At 53.6% G+C, this 23,276-nt stretch overlaps 3 protein-coding genes and 1 long non-coding RNA gene across 7 annotated transcripts; 1 reads left to right on the top strand and 3 right to left on the bottom strand.

Annotated features, from left to right (window-relative positions):
- Nucleotides 1-1,324: 1,324 nt before the first annotated feature.
- On the bottom strand, nt 1,325-2,858 carry FFAR3 (free fatty acid receptor 3). Its single transcript, XM_059151844.1, is given in 2 exon segments — nt 1,325-1,919; nt 1,922-2,858. Coding segments are annotated over 2 exon segments (1,032 nt in total). The 3' UTR covers nt 1,325-1,824.
- Nucleotides 2,859-2,865: 7 nt separating this feature from the next.
- LOC131817937 (uncharacterized) lies at nt 2,866-17,965 on the top strand. The gene is made up of 2 exons (XR_009348640.1): nt 2,866-3,015; nt 15,089-17,965. It is a non-coding gene; the product is annotated as an uncharacterized LOC131817937 (long non-coding RNA).
- On the bottom strand, nt 6,750-7,675 carry FFAR1 (free fatty acid receptor 1). The gene has a single exon (XM_059151851.1). The coding sequence runs from the start codon at nt 7,673-7,675 to the stop codon at nt 6,776-6,778; it is 900 nt and encodes a 299-aa protein (XP_059007834.1). The 3' UTR covers nt 6,750-6,775.
- Nucleotides 11,391-22,883, bottom strand: CD22 (CD22 molecule). 4 transcript variants are annotated; one of them, XM_059151839.1, is made up of 14 exons: nt 22,676-22,882; nt 20,418-20,473; nt 19,869-20,261; nt 18,445-18,762; nt 17,053-17,319; nt 16,677-16,940; nt 15,409-15,666; nt 14,943-15,206; nt 14,598-14,861; nt 13,339-13,435; nt 13,111-13,186; nt 12,815-12,939; nt 12,522-12,681; nt 11,391-12,208 (listed from the first exon to the last, which is right to left on the bottom strand). In XM_059151839.1, exons 2-14 carry the CDS (start codon nt 20,449-20,451, stop codon nt 12,077-12,079), a joined length of 2,652 nt encoding a protein of 883 aa, XP_059007822.1. In that variant the 5' UTR covers nt 20,452-20,473; nt 22,676-22,882; the 3' UTR covers nt 11,391-12,076. The 4 variants fall into 4 exon arrangements, with proteins under 4 accessions (XP_059007822.1, XP_059007823.1, XP_059007824.1 ...); XM_059151840.1 differs by having other exon boundaries at nt 12,522-12,606; nt 22,676-22,881; XM_059151841.1 differs by lacking the exons at nt 16,677-16,940; nt 17,053-17,319 and having other exon boundaries at nt 22,676-22,883.
- Between the last annotated feature and the right edge of the window lie 393 nt (nt 22,884-23,276).

Here is a 23,276-nt window from a genome sequence, read left to right as displayed (position 1 = left end):
TTGGGTCCTTGTTACCAATGCTGGAGCGATAGAACTCCATGTCAACCTTTGTTCCCTATCTGAACCATGTAGACTCATGTTTTTATTAAGTTCTTAGCTGTCACCAGGGCTGAGTGCCTTGGGACAGAAGATGAGTCACAGTCAGAGAGACAGCGCATGCCTCCATCTCGGCGCTGAGATAATGTCTCTCCCCTTCCATCTGAAACCCAGCCCTGCACCCACAGCCAGCTGTGGTTCTCCAGTGACCTTCACCCCAGGAGAAAAGCAGACGCTAAAGACGTTCATATTAAAAGCCCTTGCAGTTCTCAGCCCAGCCAGCTGCACACAGTAGGTGCACAACAAATGTTTTTGAACTAGAGCAGAGTGAGTACAAACAGGTGCCCGTGTTGTTCTGGTCGCCTTGCTGGTAGAGGAGGCTCTAACCCACGCTTTCTCATGCACCACCCCTCAGTAGGAAAGGAAAGCTTACTAAATGGTCCCATCTTATAAAAATAGCTCTTAAGAACATACATCTGTCTTTGAAGTCAACTGTGCTGACTGATAAGCTTTGTTTTTTCGAGTGGGTTTCTAATAATAAGGGAAGAGGACTTAGCAACAGCCGAGCTGCTTTGCATGTCGTTCCAGTTGTCCTCATGGCCTGTTTACATCTGTCCTGGGCAGACTGTCTCGCTGGCTCTGGAAGCTAGACTTGGCCCTCTCTCTGCAGATGACACAGCTGGAGGCAAAAGAGGAGAGTGGGTGGGGGACATGGGAGTCGGGGTCAGCTAATTCTGGCCTCCAGGCCTGCTGTAATCACTTACGGACTGTAGGATCTCAGGTAGATTTCAGCTTCTTGGCCCATCCCTTCACCTGCAAAGTGGGAATAATAATAGTATCTTCTGTGGTTAGTGAGAGGATGGAAGAAGCTAGTGGGTGAGGCCAAGTCCTTCCCATAGAGTAGCTGTTACTTTTATTCCTCCGACGCAGATCCTCTCCTGGCATCTAGGGATTTTAGCTCTTTTCCTTCGGAGTCTAGGTGTTTTATGCTTCCATGCACCAATCCCATTTGGCTTAGATATACCATAAGAAAAAGACAGGGGCCCTTGGGTGGCAGTTGAGCATCCAACTCTTGATTTCTTGATTTCAGCTCATGTCGTGATCTCAGGGTTGTGAGATCAAGCCCTGTGTCAGGCTCTGCACTGGGTGTAGAGCCTGCTTGAGATTCTCTCTCTCTCTTTCTGCATCCCCCCCGGCCCCACTTGCACGTGTATGCATGTTCTCTCTCTCTCTCTCTCAAAAAAAAAAATAATAATAATAATAATAAGGAAAGACCATTCTCTTTTACTTGCTACCAGATTTATTTAGGTAATTTTTCTTCTATTATTTTCCATAAATGTCCCCCAAAATCTGAATTTACTGAACAATGGAAACTTTCTGGAAAAATCCGCATGAGAGCAGGATGCTCCCTCAAGCCTGGGGTTTTGTGTACCCACTCTTGACCTGCGAGTAGGAGCAGCTCTGGAGGGTGGCTTCTTCTCCCTCCTGTCCCAAGCCACCAGGCAGCTCCCTCAGTCCCTTGTCACTGCTCTCAACTCCTCCTTTACCTTCCAAAAAGCATGGGAGCCGCCCTGCTGCCATGGGAGGTCATTTTTCTCCAGAGCATGCTCTCATCCCGACTGTCTCCCAGGTCTCAATCCACAGCTTCAGGGGTGGGGGGCAGAGGGGGAATATAAAAGGAGGGCAGTTGGGTGAGGCCGAGAGCTAGGCTTGGGTGAGCATCCTTGGGGAGGCTGGATGCCTGCACCGTCCCAGCTGCATCAACCGCCGGCTCCCCCATCTCACTCCCTAGTCCTGCCTGACTCCAGCTAGGAACTGCCTGGCCACTGCCAGAGTCCGCTCCCTGTTCCCTACGTTGGACAGCTCCCATGGCTGCCCCCCTCCTCACTCTTCTTTAGCTTCACGCTGCCCTCCTGCTTCCAAGGGCCCCTGCCCCCCGTCAGCCTTCTCAGCAGCTCGTGAAAGTCAGCCTGGAATCCGGATGATGAGAAGTAGTAGACAAGGGGGTCGACGCAGGAATTCAAGGTGCTAAGAAGCAGCACATAACTTCTCCACGCAGGGCTTTCACCCTTGATGTAGCCCACGACATGAGACACGTTGTAGGGCCCGAAGCAGACAAGGAAGTTGAGCAGGGTGGCTGCCACAAGCCCAACCACGCGCCGCTTCCTTCGGTGGTTGGTTCCCCTGCTGAGCACCCACACCAGGCGGCCATAGCAGTAGCTGGTGATGAGCAGGGGCACCCCAAAAAGGACCACAGCCATCTCCAGCCTGACGGGGAGGAGGAGAGCCAGCTGGGCCTCCTCGAATTCCAGGTAGCAGGTGCTGTTCGTAGTCTGGCTGTAGGAGGAGTTCCCTGAGAATTCAGTGACGTAGACCACGCTGCAGTGAGCACTGGCCAGGAGCCAGCAGGCCCCGCTGACCAGGCTGGCCTGTCCAGGCCTGGGCCGGGCCTTGTACCATATCGGGTAGGCCACGCTCAGGAAGCGCTCAATGCTTACAGTTGTCAGGAAGAGGGAGGTCAGATAGATGGTGGTGAAGAAGAGGAATCCAGAGAGGGGGCAGAAGACTAAGGGCAGGGGCCAGCGCATGGCACTGGCGGCCTCCACCATACGGAATGGCAGGAAGAGCAGCAGGAGCAGGTCGGAGAGGGTCAGGTTGAGCAAAAGCACGTCCACGGCCACCGGGCGCCGCCGCAGCTTGCCCACGAAGATCACCAGGGCCATCATGTTGAGGGGGAGCCCCACGATGAAGGTGAAGAGGTACACGGAGAAGTAGAGCCAGTGATCACCGGGGAAGAAGGACCATTTCGGACTTGTGCCCATGGTGATGGCCACTGGAGAAAGAGACAGCTAGATGGAGGGGACAGGCTCAGGGGTAGGGGGACTTCATGCCCCGTGCCAGCAGCATCTCAACCATTGGCAGGGAACACCCGCCCCTCCACGCAGCCCCTTCATGCCCTCTGATGCTTTCTCCAAAACGGTAAGCCTGCCTGTCTTCCTGGTTGTACCCTATTCCCTGTCCCTTTCCACCAAGGGGCCCCCTCCCAAGCCCCTCAAGGGCCCCATGCTTACCTGCTTATTTGAGAACTCAGCTGCTCTGCGTCCAGCTCTTTGCCAGCTTCTGGAGAACAGTGTAAGTTAGCTATTATCTGGCAGAACTGATAAAGACCCGTGACATCATTCACCACTGAGCAATCGCACAAAAGATGCGTTTAGCTCCTTTATCAGCTCCAAGCCAGTATGCAAAACAAGGAGCAAATTCCACTACTCCGTGCCTTGCTCTCAGGCTATCTCAGAGGGGATGCCTGAGACAACCCTGAGCCAACCTCATCTTCCCTTCTGGATCCCCCACCTGATTCTTATTTGCTTCTCTGGAATGGCAGCCATCTAATTTGCCTAATAAGGGCAGGCAGCCTAAGGCAGTGATGGGGAGCCTGGGGATCTGGAGCCAGTGGCCTGGCTGTGCTGTCAGCTCTGTCACTGACTCTGTGATTTCGGGCAAGTGACCTAAACTCTGTCTCTGCTTCTCCATCTGCAAAGGAGGGACCATCCCAGTACCAATTTCATAGGGTTGTCGTTAGATGAGAGCATTAGTATGTCAGGGGCTGAGAAGGGAACCTGGCGTGTGGTGGTGGGTACCTAACAGATGGTGGCTGCCATCATCCCAGTCACTGGTGTGGGCTTGTCTCCGGGGTGATGGTAATAATGAGAAGACTAATGACAGTAATGATGATTTAGGGGTCACATAATCAGTAGCAGACACTCTGCCCATGAGGGCATCGCCATTCTGTTTTCGGGCTCCTCGGTGGGGAAGTGACTCACTCCAGGCAACACAGCTTGTTAAGGATCACCCCTGGGGTTCAAACCCCAGTTCTGTCTGACTTCAGAGATTATGGGTTTATTCATTCAAATAGTTATGGAGTACAGTGAGATAACCCTTTTATGCCCACTGGAATGGCTATAGGCAAAAAATCAGACAAGGCCAGATGGTTGGCAGGAGGTTAAGGAGTGGGAATCCTCTCATATGTTGCTGGTAAGAATATGAAATGGTAGAGTGACCTTGGAAAGTAGTTTCTTAAAACAGTTAATATCAGTTTACTGTGTGATCCAGCTCCACTGCTTCAGCAGTGTTCGCATAGCATTTTTCATACTAGCCAGAAAGTAGGAACCCCCCATCCCGACCGGTGGTCCATCAGCTGCTGAAAGGATGGATCGTGGCCTATCCCTACGATGGGATACTATTTGCCCGTAAGATGGAATGAAATATCTATGAGTACTAGAACCCCAAAAATGTGCCAAGTGAAACAAGTGAGACATAAAAGGCCATACACCGTATGTTTCCATGTATATGAAATGTCCAGAATGGGCCAATTTGTATCTATTGAAAATAGATTACTCGTTGCCCCGGGGACTTAGGGGGATTTACTGTAAATGACCAGGACGGGGTCTTACTGGGAAGATGAAAATGTTCTAAACTGAATGAAAGTGAGAGTTGCCTACCTTAGTAAATTTGCTGAAAAGCATTGACTTGTATACTTAAAATGGGTGAATTTTATGAGGTATCGATTTTATCCCAAATAAGTTGTTGAAAATAGTTTTTGCTGTCGTGGGTTTCATGGGAGTGAGATCTCAGGGAATGGAGTGGTCAGAGGGTAATAAAACCTCAGCGTCACAAAGGCAGAGAGCCATGGTGGAAGCACTTAAGGCAAGCAGAATGACAAGTGCATGGACTGACCTGCTGGGAGAACATGTAGGAGCCTTCGGGCTTAAGGGGCAAGGGTCATGAGGGTGCTTGTGGCAGATCACAAGGGGTTTCAGGGACCCTAAATTCCACCCTTAGAAGGAGCAGGTACAATTCTTCAGAAGAAGTGGTCCAGAAGCAGCAGGTGCTCCCGAGCGGTAGGAGAGAGAGCGGTCGGTCCCTGGCTTCCTGGGAGGAGGGGAGTAAGGCCACTTGGGCTAGAGGTCAGCTTACACTGAAATTCATTGGTCTCACCACTGTGCAGGGAATAAACTTGTTTCTCACTTCTGCAGAGCCTCAGGCAAGTTTCATAACTTCTCTGGTCTGTTTTAGTTATACAACAGGAAATAATGTTTTCCTTGGAAGGCTATTGTGAACATTCATTCATGCAGTAAACATTGAATGAAAGCCTGCTATGTGCCAAGCTCCCCTCTAGGTGCTGGGAATATATCAGCAAATAAAATGCCTTGCCCTCGTGGACATTTATGCATAAAAAGAAATAGCTTGTATAAACTGCTTCGTGCATGCCAGGTACGCAGCTTGACTTCCTGTGTCTTATATGTCCGTGGCATTATCGTCTTTAAAGGAACAAGTCTGTTTCCTGCACCTCGCTTCATCAGAGCAGATGCCCAGATGTTTGTCTCCTCCATGGCCACTCTCCTCTACCCACTCTCTCACAGGTTGAGGGTTCCACCATTCACCTTCGCAAAGTGGACCACAAGGACAGGCGTTCACCCTGATACCCAGTTTTTCAAATGCCCCTGCCCTTTGGAGGTCCTGCCTTGAAGTATCGCATCCCACATCCACCCTTTCCTTGCTGTAGGGCCTTGGGAACATTTCTTTTTTTTTTTTTTATTTTTTTAAATAAACATATAATGTATTATTAGCCCCAGGAGTACAGGTCTGCAAATCACCAGGTTTACACACTTCATAGCACTCCCCATATCACATACCCTCCCCAATGTCCATAACCTCTCTCTGCTCCACCTGCTCCCCTCCCCCTGGTCACCCTCATTTTGTTTTGTGACAGTAAGAGTCTCTTATGGTTTGTCCTTGGGAACATTTCTTAACCTGCAAAATGAAGATGGTGATAAGACTTGTTCCAGGACTGTAGCTAACTTACATAGGGCCTCTGTACAAATGAGGAAAAGGCGCCCCCCCTCCAAGTGGCAGCACCCTCCACCAGGGTGCACTGCTTGAGGAGTAAGCAGCAACTTTGTTCAGATTAGAATAACATATTCTTTCCTTCGGATGGAAACAGCCCCATGCCAGGCACATGGCCTCGTGAGCAAATCTCAGGTTAGAGTTTGATCAATGTTTGCCCCTCTGCCTGGCACCCTTGTGCAGTGAACCACCTGCCCATGTGTACAGCAGCTGCATGGCCATATCAAAGGATTGTGTGAAATGGGACACTTTTAAAGTGCTCGATGTGGTGACTGTCACGTCTCAGAGACTCTGTGTTTGTTCATGACTATTTCTGGTGTTGCTAGTATTTTTTCTGCTGCTGAGGCAGCTTTTCCTACCAACTTCCCATTCACAGTTCGAATGGTGCCCTCTTGTGAGTTCCAGATGGTATAACAGCATCAGTATCTTGCTCCTGCGTCTTCTCTTACTGGGAAATTTAAACTGTTCTTTCCAAGGAAATATTTTGGGAGTAGCGTCTCCCAAAGTGTATCATCAGAGTGGCATTTCCTCTATATTGGAAGAAAACTTCCATAGCACTGGCAGGTGGGGCATGAGGAGAAAAGGGACAGGCAGAGGTAGGGAGTCATGCTGATGTGTACAGACACAAGCTTACCTTCTTGCTGTGACCTAGCTCCCAGCCTCTGTTCTGCCCTCCAGCTGGGATGCAGTCTTCTGCCAGGCTCAGTTCTTTCCATAAGCAGGTCCAAGGATGCTCCCAGTCCACGCTGCCCTGGAAGTTTCTTTTGCTCTGGGCTCCAGGGGCCCAGACAAGCAACCAGCTCTCTTCCATACCCCTTCTCCCCAGTAGGGGCTACTACTTCTGGGATGTCCCTCCTTTTGTTCTTGCCACACTTGTCACCCTCCTGGTAGCCCCTCCCAAGTAGCCAGTCACCAGCGGGTTGAGCACCACACTCCAAGCCCCTGTGATGAGCCCCAGTTTCCGCCAGCAGCCTCCCATGTTGGGGCGCAGGAAGCCAGCCACATTGGAGGCATTGTAAGGTCCTAAGCAGAGCAGCAGTGTGAGCAGGGCCCCCCCGGCCACCCAGGCTGCCCTTAGCTTCCGTCTGTGGCTCAGGCCTGAGCGGACCAGTGCCCGAAGGCAACCCACGTAACAGAAGGCTGTAATGCTCAGGGGCAGGAAGAAGAGCAGGAGAGAGAGGCTGAGGCGAGCGGGGCCCGCTGAGGCTGGGTCCCAGGCCTCCAGGCAGACTGGAGAGCCATTGACTGGTGTGTTGATGCCCAGGGAGCTGGTGGTATTGTTCATCCAGCCTCCCGGAGCCTCCAACCCAAACACCAGCCCCAGGTGACAGAGGACAAGGGCCCATATGGCCGCACACACCCCCCAGGAATAGCACGGTCTCCGGGCAGCTTGGTAGCCCAGGGGGAAAGCAGCCCCTAGGTAGCGGCCGACGCTCAGGGCAGCCAGGAAGCCCCCACCGGCATAGAGCGGAGCGAAGTGGGCAAGAGCAAAGGCAGGACAGAGTGGGGCCGGAAGAAGCCAGGCACCCAAGGCCAGGGCCTCCACCGCCTTCAGGGGCAGAGAGGCTGCCAGCAAGAGGTCAGAGCAGCCCAGATGGAGGGCATAGACAAGGCTAGGGGTGAGGCGGAGCCGGGCGTGGGACACGGCACCCCCAATGGCCAGGGCGTTGAGTGGGAAGCCCAACGCAAAGGCAGCCGCATAGAGGGCAAAGGAGAGCTGCGGGGGCAGGTCCATGGGACCGGGGCTGGCCTCCACGCTCCTGAGCTCTGCTTCCTCCCCACCCTTGGATAGGCCTGAGGTAAGGTGAGGGGTGGTGCTCGGGGGCTCCTGGGGTCACAGACTGCTCAGGGTGTTAGAAGTCATCTAGTGGGATGACAACTATCTCAAGCAGAGAGGCCCATGAGAGAGCTGGTGCCAGTACGACGGTGAGTCTGGATTCGAAGTGAGGACGGCTCGCCCTCAGTCCTCTGCTTCCTTTCCACCATGTCCTCTCTTAAAACACAATGGAAAGCGTGCACGTCCCATTAGAGGAAAAGCCTCCTAATTTCTGAGACTGGGGAGAGAAAGGGTAGAAAATTAGTACATAGTTGGGCCCCACGGGGTGTGTGTTTTTCCTAGGACGGGAAGTTAGAGTCCTGTGTCCACTCCCCGCCCCCAATTCTCTGGGAAGGGAAGCAGCTGCCCCCCTCCTCCCAAAAGGGATGGCTGAGAGTCTGCATCGCAGTCATTGAGGGTTGCAGGCCACTCCTAGTTGGGATGGGGGGTGGAGGGAATGTCAGGATTTGGGTAAGGTAGAGGCTGTGGCCAAGGGCAGGCACGGGGGATGGCGGGGCAGAGCCCGAGGGGAAGCCAGGTCCCATCAGTGCCAAAGGGAATGAGCTTAGCCAACTTCGGGGGCACCCTAAGTGGGTAAATGGAGGAGTCTGGGGGAATAATCACCATGGAGAGAGGAGCCACAGAAAGACAGACTCACCTCTTGGCATTGCCAGATGTCTCTGAGGCTCAGGAGTCCCCCTGGCCCGGCTGAGGGAGGGTGTCCGGGATGGGCAGTGAGCCGGAAGGGAGAGGAGGGCGGGGTGGAAGGCCATTAGCCCGAGGCATCAGCAGCCTGGGTGAGCAGCTAATGGGGCATCTCGAGCAGGAGCTGAGGCAAGGAGGTGAGGGTCCAAACAGATGATGCAAACACAGGAAGGGACAGGGTGGCAACCAGGGTTTTACCCCTAGGCAGCAGGAGGAGTGTGTAGCTAGTCCCTTAAAGGAGCCGGGTTGTTGGGGTACGACCAGAGCACAGCTCAATCCCACCCCACCCCAGCCCGTTCAGACCTGCTCTGGGCACTGTTTTCTCTCCTCCCAGATGAGCCCATGGGCAGGCCCTGGCTAGTGGGCAGCACTCACTCATAGGTAACAAGCTTGGGTGACCCACACCATATCCATCTGGTGACTGATGTGGGGACGATGAAGTCATCATTCCAAGGTGTTGCCTCTGCGACAGGCTGTGGGCGCGTTTTGGGAGGAGAAGGTTTTCCCTCTCCTCTGCCCTCTGGCTCAGTGACAGTAGTTTCTGACCCTGCCTTCTGGTGCTGACAGGAATGGGGAGGGGGACAGACCAAGGATGGGTCTCCTTTGGTGGCACGAAGGTGCCAGGCTTCTCTCTGGGGCACATGGAGGGACACTGAGCGGCTCTCAGTAAAGCATAGACGGTGCGAGACTCCAGCTGCCTGCTTAGATTTCTTCTCAGCCTCTCAGAATTTAGCTGTTTACCCCCTACTGGGGTCACCCTGCCTCTCTAGGAAAACCCAAGTGGGATTTAAAATGGCCACAGCCTGTCTCTATGATTCTGTCTCTGTCTCTGACTATGCCTGTGTCTCTCTCTCTCTCTGCCTGTCTGTATTTCCCTCAAATGGACAAGACAGCCTCTCTCTGGACTTTTTTTTTTTGGGTGTGTGTGTCAGTCATCAGGCTGCCACGTTCTCCCAGATTCCACGTCACCCAGAACGAGATTCGCTAGTGGTTTCCCGAAGTGCTCCCCACCAGGCTTCTGGTGGAGACAGCAAGGGATTCTCAGCATACCAACCACGGCCTCCAAAGACACGATTGGATCCCCGTTTTCTACTTCATTCACTCAACTTGAGTCTTGGTTGCCTCCCTTCCCTGTCCTACATAGGTGGTCCAGCACCTCCCCTGGACTGTAGAAGAGCTTGCCATCTGTGTTTAATATTTTATCTTCGGAAACTGACAGAACCCAGGAAAAGTCAAAAGAAGGGCCATTTCACCTCCTGTAACAAGCATTTGGAAGAAGACAAAAGCAGGTTGTGAGGGGAGACCCTGGATCTTCAAGATCTCTGCCTCAGCACCATGCCTCTGCCGGCTTAGGTCTCTGCCCAGTGTCACCTGAGGGCCTTCCTCAAACCCTCTCCAGTTGGGTCCCTCCCCCACTCCAGTCTATCTTCATCTTACGCTGTGTTTATTCCTAGCATTCAGGAGTCTGTGATATCAGATTTGCTGGCTCCTCTGTTGGGATGTTGGTCAGTGAGGCCCAAGATTTCTGTCTGCTTTATCCTCTGCTTGTTGTGTCCATAGTAGGACTCAGTAAGTGAATGAATGGCTGGTTGTCTGGGCCCTGAGAGGACAGGGTGATCTGGGGCCATGTGGATTGCTGCCTGGATTCTGGAGGCCCTGGCTTCAGAGCTGTCTGAATTCCGTTGGCCTGTTGACAGCCACATCTCTCGGTCAGTTGGTCACGAAGTAGGTTAATGTCGGCAGCTGGGCTCAAACAGGAAGGCAGGGCACATGCTGCTTGCCAGGGAGCCCGTGCCAGGCCTCATCAGGTTCAGGGCTGCCTCCAGCTCCTTAGAGGGGATCAAGCCCTAAAACCTTATGGGTACCCTAGACTAGAGGTCCCCAAGATGAGGCTGATGTCCTTTCTTTTTTGTACCCCCAACAACTGCTCTATACTGGATACGCTGACAGGTGTTCAGTAAATGTTTGCTGAATACACAGTTGAATGGGCGAATGATCCTGGACCTCATTCTAGAGACAGAAAACCTAAACCCTTACCTTCTGCCTGAGACAGTTCTGGCTGTCCCCCCTTCGTCCAGAAGTGCTGACTCACACTGGGGACAAAGTGGATTGGTGGGGAAATGAGTGCCTTGTTCTGGCACAATTCCAAGAATGACCAGAACGTCGTCTGCTCAGAGAGTAGATTTCGGTCTCGAGCAGATGGGAAGGGAGCACAGGGGAGGAAGGTGGAATTTGTGCAGCGCCCACCACTGGCCAGGAACTTGCATCCCCTTGTTTCTGCTTTTAAGAATAGGTGGAGAAAGGTCAAACCTGAACATGGTGGGGAAACTGGGAGGACTGAACTGGAAAGTCCAAATTAGCGAACGTGACAGGGAACGGGTAAAGGTGATGGTGGGTCAAGAGGCAAGTGATGAGATTTCTCAAGGCAGCTGGCTTTCGAGAAGTTCTTGGGCAACTGTGGGGTGTGACCAAGCTTGGCAGTGGGACTTTTGAGAAGAGCTGCGAGTGATGAATCGGGTTCCCCTTCTTACATTCTTTAAGAGTGGCAAACAAGATGGCAATCTGGTTTTTAGGGACGTCAGGCTGTTGTGTTACGTTTCTGATAAGTGACTCCAATATATGTCCTCACTTCCTGTCTTGAGCTGCCTGCCGCGTAGGGGGCGGCATCTCCATTTTGCAGATGAAGAAACTGAGGCTCAGGTGGGCTGGTGAGCTTGCCCAAGATCGCTGAGCTTGTTAGCAGAAGTGTCAGGACTCAGACACTGCCTGCAGGGTCAGTGCACCCTTTGCAACACGACAACGGACTCCCCAGGCTGCTGATTTGACCTTGAGGTTGCCTCGACCACTTTCCCTTCTCCCCAGGTCCCACGAGGCCCTCCTGCATCTCCCCATTCTCACTCTGACCCCACAGATGGGAATCGTTCATGGGTTCTTTGAGGTGGTATCTGAGCCATCTTTATTATGCAGCTCTGTGTGTGTTACACGTCTGTCCACACCAGTGTAAGTCTCAGCCCACCAGACCCCCATGGGGAGGGGCTGCAGCAGCGTAATGGAATGCCTTGCTGACCTGTGGAGAACGCAGCTCAGGACAGCCGCTCTATCCCTGTGCTTTGCCCCAGAGGCAGAAATTAGGCACAGGACCAGTGAGTGCGGCTTTCAGAGCAGGAGTGAGAGGTCCAAATGGATGGAGAGGGAAAGGAAAAAATACAGTCACAAGCTGACTCCAGCAGGGATGCCGGCCCGCTGGGGATGGGGTTTGGGGGTGGGGGATGGGGGTAGGCGGCAGGTGGCCAGGAAGGGGCAGGGGGATGTGTGCAGTGCAGGATCGGGGTTTAGAGGACTTTCCCAGTGGGAAGGAAAGCGGACAAGGAAAGTCTTTGGGAAGGTCAGGGTCACCAGCGTGGAGAAGGAAGCCCATCCCTGGGCCACATACGAAGTTCTGGGCGCTGACCAGGGCATGAGTGATGGTGTGTGTGTGCGCGTGCGTGTGCTTGGATGTGGAAGGGAGGTTGTGTGGCTTTGCAGCTGAGCAGCAGGGGTGGGGCCAGCTCCTCCGTCCCTGGTCTCTCCCTCTGGTCTCTTCCTCGGTGCCTCTGCTCCAGCGGGTGTGGCCCCTCAGTGCTTGAGGGTCACGTATTCCACGGCTTCCTGGGCCTGAGGCCGCTCCCCCACCCCAAGATGAACCAGCTCCGAGTAGTGTATCCCCTCATCTTCTGGACTGTTTGGAAGCACGTTCTCATAGTCGCCCTGAGAAAGCCACACAGTGTGAGGTGGGCCTCACGGCCGCCGGCCTCCCGGTCTGCGTCCCCGGCCTTCTCCCTCCCTGGCTCCTCCTGAGGGTCCAGGAGCCCGAGCGGAAGTCCTCTTGCTCCCATGCTGGTGCAGTCAGCATCTCAGACTGGGCCATCCGCCCTGGCTCCCACCACACCTGTGTCTGAGCAGCCCCCTGCCCCCCACCAGCCCTTGCCACCGCAGAGGTCTCCAAGTCCTTCCCATCTGGGGCTCCCAGCTGAGGCCAGGTCCCCCTGCACCCCCTCCTTCCCCAGCCCAGTCCCATTACCACTCGACACTTCTTCAAGACAGAGTAAGTGACGGTGTCATCCGTGTTTGGAGAAGGTCCCTCTGTCTCCAGGGTCCTTGCATCTCTGAAGGAGGGTGGGTGGATGGCCGCAGATGAAGACTTTTGCGTGAACTCTTCCTGTTTCAAACTCCCCGAGCCCCTGAGAGCACCCCAGAGTGGAGCCTGGCTCATGGGCCTGCCGCAAAGAGGGCAGGCAGGACACGAGCCGAGCTGTTCCTCCCACAGCCCTCCCTGGGTTCACGTGTCCCCATCCCGGGACCCTCACTCAGTACCCAGTTCTTGGTGTGTCATTGTCGCCGACAGGAAAGCGCAAGGCAGCATAACTGACGGCATCTTCCATCACAGGATTGTAGCACCCCAGGGAGTTGGGCTCTTCGGAGAGTGGGGCCCTTCTAACCTGAGAGAGAGACAAGGCCTCAGCTTTCACCACTCCTTTCTCCACCCGAGTCCCCCTCCCCTGGCCTCTGACCCCTGACCTCCCCTCCGACTATGCTCTGCATCCCCCCTTCCCTCTGTCTCCACTTGACTTCTGAGTCTGCCCTCCTGGTCATCTTTTTCCATTTCTTACCTTTTGCTTCCTCACAAAGAAGCTCTGGCCACTGGAACTTTCCTGGAGCCCCTGCTGGCTCCGTATCCTCTTCCAGCTAATAAATAAAGCCCCACTCTGTGAGGATCGGGGAGTGGGACAGGACCCCTTGCAGTGGGCATGCTGGGGGGGCTCCAGGATGGCCAACCAGAGTCACTCCAGGAAAGGTATCAGGGAGAGCTCAGGATGTGGGCCTTGGGAGGAGCTTACCTTCGCTGAAGCTTGACTCCCCAGAACGCCAGGAGGAGGGTGGCCAGGCAGAACCCCACTCCCACAGCCACTCGCCTGCCGATGGTTTCTGGGCTGTCTGGTGGGAGAAGGAGTAACCATGAATTGGGGATACTGCTTCTTGGATCATGGCCAGCAATGCTTTGCAGCATTTTCCCAGGAGGCATCCTCAGCTTCTCTGCGTGGCCACTGTCATTGCATGGGCAACTTCTCCATACGCAGGGGCCAAGATATAGAAAAAGGAAGAAGCTGACCCCTGCCCACTGGGGCCTGGGTGGGGGAAGGGCTAACTTTCAGGAAAGCACCTGTTCTGTGACAGACACAGGTACACACTGGACACACAGTACAAGCTACAACTTCTTCAGCGGCTGCTTGGCCATACTTATCAGAACTTCTCCTGCAACTGTCTTTCAGTGGGACCAGAGCTGGGTCTGGGGAAGGCTCAGGGTGGATAGGGTTTGTCGCTTCTGTGCACGGGAAGACAATGACAATGCAGCCCTGAGGGGAAAAGGCAGGTCTCCAGGGTGTCTGCAAAGTGGAGACCCCAGACACAGGTGTTTATACAATATGTCGCATTTCCAAAGTTCAGGCATCCAGCTTTGCAGGCCACGATCCTCTAAATCTAAAGCCATAGCTCTACGTTTAATCTGAAAAAGTCAATTAAATATCTTCCCTATTGTTTCCAGACTCTTCATACACCCTGTATGTATATCCACACATGGATATAGCACCGTCTCCGAGTGGTATTGTTATGTGGGAAGAAAAGAACGTCCAAGACAATGTGTGCACGTGATGGAGGGTGTACAGACATAGACCTACTTATGGTATTGTGCAGAATATGGTATTGTGTACAGAATAGTTCTGTAAGGGCATGCAACCAGCCACCAGTGCTGAAGGCCTTCAGAGAGAGGGTAGAGTCCTCAGGGAGAAAGAAAGGAGAGGTGTCTTTCTACTATTTACTTTCTCATGCTATTTTATTTTACCTTATCTTTAAAAAAAAATACTGAAATCTCAAGATAAAGATGAGCAGCCTATCAGGGGTGAGACAGAGAAAGACAGAGCCCCGGATGTCTGGCAGGTAGGGGCAGCCCTAGAGGGAACCCTCCTAGAAAGAATCAGGAGAAGTCTTGAGAGAAGGAGGCAGACAGGTGAGCCTGTGTGGAGCAGGAAGTGACCTACTGGGCCACCCCACAGGATGGCGGGGGAGGGGTCAGGGGAGGAGGGGCCAGGAGGAGACTTACAGTAGACAGTGAGGGTGCTGGGGGGCGACTGGACCCTGCCCAGCTGATTGGTGGCCTCGCACCGGTAGGCACCTGAGTGCTGGATCTTCACAGGATCCAATCTCAGCATCTGATCGTAATGGTGGAGGTTTTGGTTCTTCCAGTCAAACCAGGTGTACTGGAGGACAGAAGGGTTGGCATCACTCTCACACGTCAGGATGGCCTTCTTCCCCTCCATCACTTGGTCCTTCGGGCTGATGGCCACATGCAGCATCCTTGGTGCATCTATAAGGAGAAGCAAAATCAGGATCCAGGTAGCTGGCCACGGGCTCTTCGGCCTGTCTCCAGCCCCAGCCACGCACTCACATAGCACTTGGAGCGTCCTGGCCTCAGACATGGTCTGACCTATGGAATTGTTGACAAAGCAATTGTAATTGCCAGCATCTTCTGGAGAGACGGAGTCAAAGCTCAGTTCTTTTCCTTCCTTCAGAAAGATTCCATTTTTCTTCCAGAAGAAGCGGACGTCTCTGGGGCGGCTACTTGAGAAGTTACATTCAAGGCGGACTCGGTTCCCAGAGCGAATCTCAGAAGAGGGGATGATCTGCTGGACCCTGACATCCTTGGGGGCATCTGGAGAGCAAGGGCCTCAGGCTGGCCTCTTGGGTCCCTTTCCCTCTTCCCGTCCCCATGATTTCCTCTCCCCTTGGCCCTGAGGCCAGATTCTCAGCCCTTAATTCTCTGCGAAGGTTCCGGCCCAGGCCCTAGGTCCCTCGCCCTGAGAACCCATATCACAGCTGGGCTACCTCTTGGGTGCCCTTGCCCAGTCACTCACACTGGACATCCAGGTTGACAATGGGAGCCCACGAACACCACTGGTTACAGGCTGCACAGGTGATTGGCCTGGTGTTCCAGGCAACTTTTTGAATTATCAGCACCTCATGTGGTTGTTTCATCTGAGAGCCTTGGAAGTTCCATACATATTGGGTAACTCCGGGATTGCTGGAGCTGTAGTTACAGGACAGGGTCACAGTATCTCCTTCTTGAATCCGCATGGGGTTTTCAATCACCGTGGTTACCTCTTTGGGAGCATCTGGGAGAAAACCAGACAGATGGGCGAGGAAAAGTCTGCTGTCCAGGCTACCTTTCCCAGGGCCTTCTCCACCACGCCCCACCCCAGCATATCCCCTGCATTCACACAGTTCCTAAATCAACCAAAGGAAGGCTTGTGCTTCCCTCCTGGGTCTGTACGAGGACCAGAGCCCTGGCTGTGGTCTGAGGCGTGGTGACTAGAGCAGAGCTCAAGCAGAGAATGCATGGGGTATGCAAGGTAGAAGTGCTCCATCTGTGGGTCTCCTCGGGGACCTGGGGCACAGCGCTAGTCTGCTGTAGTGCAGGCATTAAGGGGGGGGGGGGGGGAGTGCGGAGCACAGCCCTGGAGCCGGATGGGCTGAGAGCTGAGTGATGGTGGGCTGTGGGACTCAGTGTGCTCTCCATCAGATGGAGTCCTAAGAACACCTGACCTGGTAGAGTCCCTGCCAGGGGGACCTGGGATGAAGCCCTCAGAGAGGAGTAAACAGTCTGGAAACGTGGCTGTTGCTGCTGCTTCACACACCCACTGTCTAGATGTTCAGGGTTCGAGCATCCCCATCAGAGTGAGTATCTGACTCAGACTCGGACATCTCGGGGTCCAAGGCTCAAACTTAGGGATTCTCTTGGTCCCGGGCTTGACTGACAGACGAGACTATGCTAAACAGGGTCTGGCCTCTGATGAGAGGCGTGAGACATTTTGCTCCAGTTCTCAAAACTTCAGGCCCCCTTCTGGAGCTCCAGCACTGTCTAAGTGACACCAAGTTCTCCGCGTCCCTCACGGGCCCTGGCATCTTGCTGTTCATTCATTCAGCAAACATCTACTGAGCACCTGTTACGAGCCAGACCCTGTTCTGACGCTGGGTATACAACTCAGAACAGTAGTGAGGCACCTGCCCAAGGAGCGTACGTGTCGGGAGACCCCCTGCTTGCCAGGGGGGTCCAGGACTCTCCTTCACCCCATTGGCCTGCCTCCTTCTCCCGCTAGAACCCGGAGGCTCTGTGACTACTCACACTGGATGTCTAACTCAGTCTCCTGGCCAATTTGACTAGAACCAAGTCTGTTTTCTGCCATGCATGAGTATTTCCCAGCTTGGCTGAGGAGAACCGCTGGGATCTGGAAGATCTTGCTTGTCCTTCCCGGCACTGCCACCCCGTTGTGATACCAGGTGTAATTGGTTGGAGGAGGATTGGCCAGTGACATACAAGTCATCACTACTTGATCCCCCTCCTTAGCTGTCGAGGAGAAGATCTCAACCCTGGAAGGTTCCGGAGCATCTGCAGAGGCAGAAGAGGGAGGTGAACAGAGGCCCCTGTTGCTCCAGGGCCTCAGTTCCACGCCCTGCTAACTCCCTGCCTGCCCCCCGCTCCCAGCTCCCAGGAGGCTCACAATACACTTGGAGGACCACTGCATCCGACTGTCCTGAGCCTACGTCATTGAAGGCCTCACACTGGTACTTTCCACTCATCTTCTTGGTCACAGAGAACAGAGTTAGCGTGGATGTCTTCTGCTCCCTCAGCCGGGTGCCGTCTTTGAGCCAGGCTATGTTCCGGACCTCTGGGTTGCTGCTAATGACCTGGCACGTCATGGTCACAGACTCTCCCTCTGTTACATTGACTTCTTTGGGACTGCCCTCAATCTTCAACTTTGGGACATCTGGAGGAGCAGAGGGGCAGCGGGAGAGGGGGGCGGAGACTTCTCAGAGGGGGCCACGTGGGGTGGGATGTTACAGGGCTTTGATTCAGATAAAGCAGCGGCCTATACACAGTGGGTGAGGGTGGGCGGAACTTGCTGTCCCCCTTGTCAACAAGGGTGGGCTGGTCCAAGCACCTGGTGACTGTCACCACACTCCTAACCAGTCTCTGCTCTGTGCACCACCCTTTAACCTGTTCCCAGAGTTCTGGTCTCCACCAGCAGTCAGCTGTCTTCCTGATCCTGTCCGTCAGACTTGGCCCCTCCCCTGCTTGAAACTGCTCAGTGGATTCCCCATGCAGAATAAAATCCAAAACTGCACTGCCACCCACGAGGTCTGGCGTTGGCCCTCCTTTCCTACCACTTGGCCCCTTGGACACAGGTCTGAGGCTCTCCGGCCCCTCACTCTGACCCAGGTGCACCAAGCTCCCGCCCCCAGGCCTTTGTCCTTCCTCTTTTCTTTTCCTGGGATCTTCTGGCAAATAGCTGCCTGTCTCAATCTTTCCCTCCACCCAAGCTCACTGTCCTCAGAGAGGCCTCTGTCCCTCCCTCTCTCTGTCGGAGCCCAGCTTTGCTTCCCTCTAATACACTTATCACTGCCTACCCTTAAGATCGGCATTTCTTTGTTAATCTAGTCATTGTCTGTCTTCCCCAGCTGCAGCGCTAGCTCCTCAGTGGGCAAGAAGAGGCCTGGCACCTAGGAGGCTCGTAGTAAATATTACTGAATGAATGAATGAGGCATAAACAATGATGTGAAGACATTTCTTACCCCGCGCCTCCTCCACCTAAGGGAAGCAAAAAACCTAACCACATGATCTCAAATTCACACCATACCTCAAGGATATTATGTTATTCTCTTAGACCAAACCAGATGCTAAGACGAAGCTGTTCCCCCAAAACACTGGGCCTAAGAACAGGGGTGATGGAGGGACATAGCCCTGGTGGGACCTTTCCCAGCCATGGATGTCCCCGGACCCATTACGCATCCTTCCGTGTCGGTACCCGCTACCCTTGGCACACTCTGAGGTGGAGGAGAAGAGACAAGACCCTCATCCTTCCCCTGGGGCCCTGGGCGGGGGGGGCACTCACGCTTCACATCTAGCAACACCGTTGCCTTGGAGAGCATCTGCTCTGCTTTGCGGTCCCAGAGCTGGCACGTCAGATTCTTGCCGTGTTGCGTCCACCGCGGCTGGAAGGTGAGCTTGCTCTGGGTGGAGATAGTCTTGGTAGTCAGGGAGGTCAAGGTGATGGCACGCTCCTTCAGGGACCCTCCAGGATCCCCTTCCAGGGACCACTGCAGCTGGATATTGTACCCAGGGCAGGAGAAATTCAGCAAGCAGGTCAGAGTGGCTTCCCGGAACTCCTGGATTTCTGGAGGGAGCTGAATTTGAAGTGGAAGCGGGGTCTCTGCAAGAGAGTAGGGGCCAAGCTGGAGGCCTGGGAGACCAGGTGCCTTCCTGCCGGCCTCTCACCCCTGGCTATAGATGCCCTGCCCCCAAATAAGCCCTCAGGCCCCCTTGCCAGTCCCTTCCATCTCTCTCTTCAGGCCTGCATTTCTCTGCTTTGCATCGCTTTTGCTCAAGGTCCTGTGATCCCTGCTTCTCCTTAGGAATCCTGCTTTATATTATATGCTTAACCTCGTTATCCTTCCCTGATGTTTGCTCTCTAAGCATTTTCAAGATCGCTCCCCTGCCCTGGGACAATTTTACCAGATTTGGTCACCATGCCTTTCCTGGCTCTGATGACAGACCTGCATTTGTAACAGCCTCAGTGCTGGGAGGCGCCCAACATGGCATTCCTTTAGGGAACCCCCGGCTCGGCCACCCCTAGGACTGACGGTGTGAAGCTACATCTCTCATCGCAGTGTAGGGCTGCTCGGTTTAGAACCCTCCAGCCCCTGCACTTGAAGAAATAGGCTGTGGGGCGGAGGTCCCAGGCCTAGGTTTTATTCGTCCCTGACCTGTGTCTCTTCTAGACATGGAGGCCTGATTAGAATGAATTGCCAATATTAAGGAACTGGGAGAATTCACTCAAACCAGATTTCCATCCTCCCTTGAAAAATCAAGCAAGCAGGAGCACCTGGGTTGCTCAGTTGGCTTAAATATCTCCCTTTGGCTCAGGTTATGATCCCAAGGTCCTGGGATCCAGCCCCACATCAGGCTTCCTGTTCAGTGGGAAGCCTGCTTCTCCTTCTCCCTCTGCCTACCATCCCCCCCGCCCCATTTGTCCTCTTGTCTCTCTCCCTCTAATAAATAAATAAAGTCTTAAAAATAGAAAGAAAGAAAAATGAGGCAAACTGGAACCCAGATTCTAGCATGGGTGGGAGCTGAGGGCCAGGTTCAATGCTTGAGGAGAGACAGGGGCTCAGGCTTCAGGCTCCATTGTCTCGGGCTTGCTCCTGGCTGGCCTCCATAGGCAGCCTGGTTTGCATCCCCTGTCCCAGGAATTGGGGGTTTCCCACCTCCCTCCTTGCCCGAAACCGAGGCAGAGGCCCCCATCCCCCAGGGCCTTACTGGAGACATTGAGGTCTATTCTCTCCATCCATTTGGAATTCTTCTTTATCATCCTCAGCCCCAGCCAGCCATCATCTTCTTCCAGTACAGGGTTGATGTGTATGGTGCAGTTGGATCTTTGGTCTCCCAGGAACTGAACCCTCTCCAGGGGATCAGGACCCTTCCAAGGCTTTGTGTCATTATACAGAATAAGCCCCTCAAAGCTCTTGGTGGCTTCATCATATTTATAGTTTCTGTACACGATCAGTTCTTCCAGCTCATCCTTCCTCCCAGAGTAAACTGTGTAGGTACAGGGAATCCAGACGCAGGCCCCCTCCCAGCTGTAGAGAGTGTGGGGGTGCTCAACCCTCCATTTAGATGAGTCAGAGAAGGCCAAGTATTCTAGAATATTAGCTAGAGGGAGAGAGGAAGGTACACAAAGAGAGAAGTGTACACACACACACACACACACACAAACACACTACCTGTCTGTCCCCACCCTCCCCAACTCTCCTCCTTTTCTAGCTCCCACAGACATCCCAGAACCCAAGCCTAGACCATAGTCCTTACCAAGGAGCAGGAGTGAGGGGCCGAGGAGATGCATGGTGCTGTGTCTAAGCAGGAACCTGGGCCGGGAAGAATTTGTCTTTGAGCTGTCTGGTCACTTACTTCTTTCAGATGACTTTCTTGCTCACCCACCAAGCTCCAACCCCTCTTCCCTGATCCCAGGAGGACCACATTTGGTTACATGGCAGGAACTGAATTCTGGATGTTCATGGGGCCCTTTGTGGGCATGCCATGTCTATTGTGTCAGCCCAAGAACTCTGTACAGAGAGCCTGTCTTCCTTCCTAGCTTCCTTCCTTCCTTCCATCCAACCAACCAACCATCCATCTACTTATCTATCCTTCCTTCCCTCCTTCCTTCCTTCTTTCCATCCCTCCATCCCTCCATCCATCCATCCATCCATCATCCATCCATCTATCCATCCCTCCATCCATCCATCCATCCATCCATCCCATCCTTCCTTCCATTCATCCACCTGTCCATCCATTCATAATTTTACAAACTTCTTGCCCAGCTCTCAGTCTTTGAGTGGCACCAGACCACTAGGTCGCCTTGAATCCCAGGCCCTGGGTAACTTGAAGCTCACCTTGAGGCAAGTAGTGGAGGGTTTTATGTAGGGCAGAACCATGCTCAAAACTTGATTTTAAAGACCAAGAACAAAATTTCTCTAAAACTAATAATTAAGTGTGATTCCAGGAGAACATATAGAGGGGACTGAAAGAACTTAGGAGAATGTGGTCCAAGGGTCCCACTCAGAGAAGCCTGGTGGCTGCCAGTTGGGAACATGGAGCTCAGTACTGCCTGACCTTCCAGTTTTAAGAGAAGTAAGAAGCCAGATTTTCATGTGAAATGTCCTGCTTTCAGAAACAAACACGGTGCTGGCCAAACCCAACCTATCTGTGGGCCGGAGGCAGTCAAGGGCCCCCAGTTTGCAGTCACGACCCGTCTGTCTCTCTGTGAGACACTAGTGAGCTTCTCCACCACCTTACTAGACTTTTACATAGAGTTACATTTACAGAGAGTTAAATTTAAGTGCCAATTTGCATGGCTGGGCCCCTCTGTGCTGGTCCCTCTGGAGTTAGCAGGATGTGTGACAGAGTGTGTCTCCGGTCTCAGTACAGACCTGCACCCATCCCACCTGTGCAGCCAACATTTCCCACGCACCAAGGGCCCCTCACCCCCTCGGGCTGTTCATCTTCTCAGGCTGCGTGGCTCATGCCAGCTGCTGTTGGGGGCCCAGTACCCAGCATGGGGAAAGCGAGGCCACTTGCTGAGCAGGAAGGGGGCCTGTCCCCAGGAGTAGAGGCTGTGCCAGCCTGGGCTGGGCCTAGGTTAGGAGTGAGGACTGTGAATGGGGGCAGACTCTCCAGGCAGAACAGATGCCAGCTGTGCGGGCGCTAACAGTGCTACACACAAAAACATCTTCAAGGCCACATCCACTTGAGAAAACTTGGGTTAAAAAGGTAAATTGATTCCCAAATGTGTGTCTTTTTGGTCCCTTTCATCAGCTGGGTGCAAATCATATGTCTCCCAGCATGGGGGCCAGAGTACAGTCCATTGCCCCACACTTCTTTAGTTATGGGACTGATTTTACTTTTCAGTCACCGGACTGATTTTGGCAAGGTCGCAGGGTCAGTGTTTTGAGGGATGCGCTGGAAGTCCCTTTGTGTTTCCACAAGAGCTGTGGCAAGGGCTAGAGCCCCTTCTCTGTGGCAAAGACTAGCCTCTAGTAGCTGGACACTTGCGCCCCATCTGCCACCAGCTGCCCTCATGGGGGAATGGCTTGAGGATACCAGGACGAGTGTGAGAGGACACGCCTCAGAGCAGGGCTGTGTGCTCACCCCCAGGCCGTCTCTGGGCCATAAGAAGTGGGACCACAGACCTGGAACTGGAAGGCTGCTGAGACTAGGCAGGAGGCTGGGGGGGGTGGGGGGTGGGCGGAGATAGGCATTAGGCACAAAGGCTCAGCATAAGGTCACACTACCAAACCCCTGGTCTCTCAAAACAGGCCAGTTGAGGGCCTTGCCGGATCTCAGAGCCAGCCTGCCCGAGGCCATTCTTCCCTCCCGGGGAATCTGGTGACCCATCTTACTCTCAGAAGACCATCAAGCCCATCAGCGGCCATGCTCAAAGACAGGGGTCTGTGTCCTGTTAGAACACAGGCAAGAAGAAGGACAACTAGCCACTGTGCTCCCAGGCCTGGCACACAGAAGCTGCTCCACACTGACTTGCCGAATGCAAAAGACAGCAAAATGGTTTTTACCTGTTTCCTCGTGTCTTCCTTCTTCGGCGACCCTGGGCGCATCTGAGAGTGAAAGGGGAAGCAGAGTGAAGGATTTTCACCCTCCTCGGCCACACCCCCTACCCTTCTGTGACTCGCAGGGCAACCAAGAGGCATGGCGAAGTGGAGAGGTGGGAAAAGAGGGAATAAGGGCCATGTGGGTCAGAGGCAGATTGGAGGGAACACTCGAGTACCCACGGTCAGTTTTTAGTTTCAGTATATGGAGTTTCTACATCAGAAAGTTAGAGCTAGTTCCTCCACCACTTCCTCCCCATCCAGCTCTCAGGAAACGCTGATAATTCAAGCCAGGCCGTCAGAACTGCCAGCCTGCTCCTAAAAGGCACAGGGCAATCTGAAAATATTTGTAGTTTAGTGCTACCATCCAGTTATTCTCATTCCCATGCTTTTCCTCCAAAGGCAAGAATGGTGGGGCGTCTGGTCACTTACCTAGATGCTTCAGCAGCTCCCAAGAGTTGAGGGAAGAGCACACAGGTATCAGGAAGAAGAAAGGTAACTTACATGAAGTTACATGAAATGTTAGTGAACGGGCAAGTCATGAGACTGGAACCTTTCAATATGGTCG

Source organism: Mustela lutreola, chromosome 16, assembly GCF_030435805.1.
Source record: "Mustela lutreola isolate mMusLut2 chromosome 16, mMusLut2.pri, whole genome shotgun sequence".
In the NCBI taxonomy this organism is placed as follows: domain Eukaryota; kingdom Metazoa; phylum Chordata; class Mammalia; order Carnivora; family Mustelidae; genus Mustela; species Mustela lutreola.
Note: the sequence above shows the minus strand (reverse complement) of the source record. Positions and strands in the feature narration are given on the sequence as shown.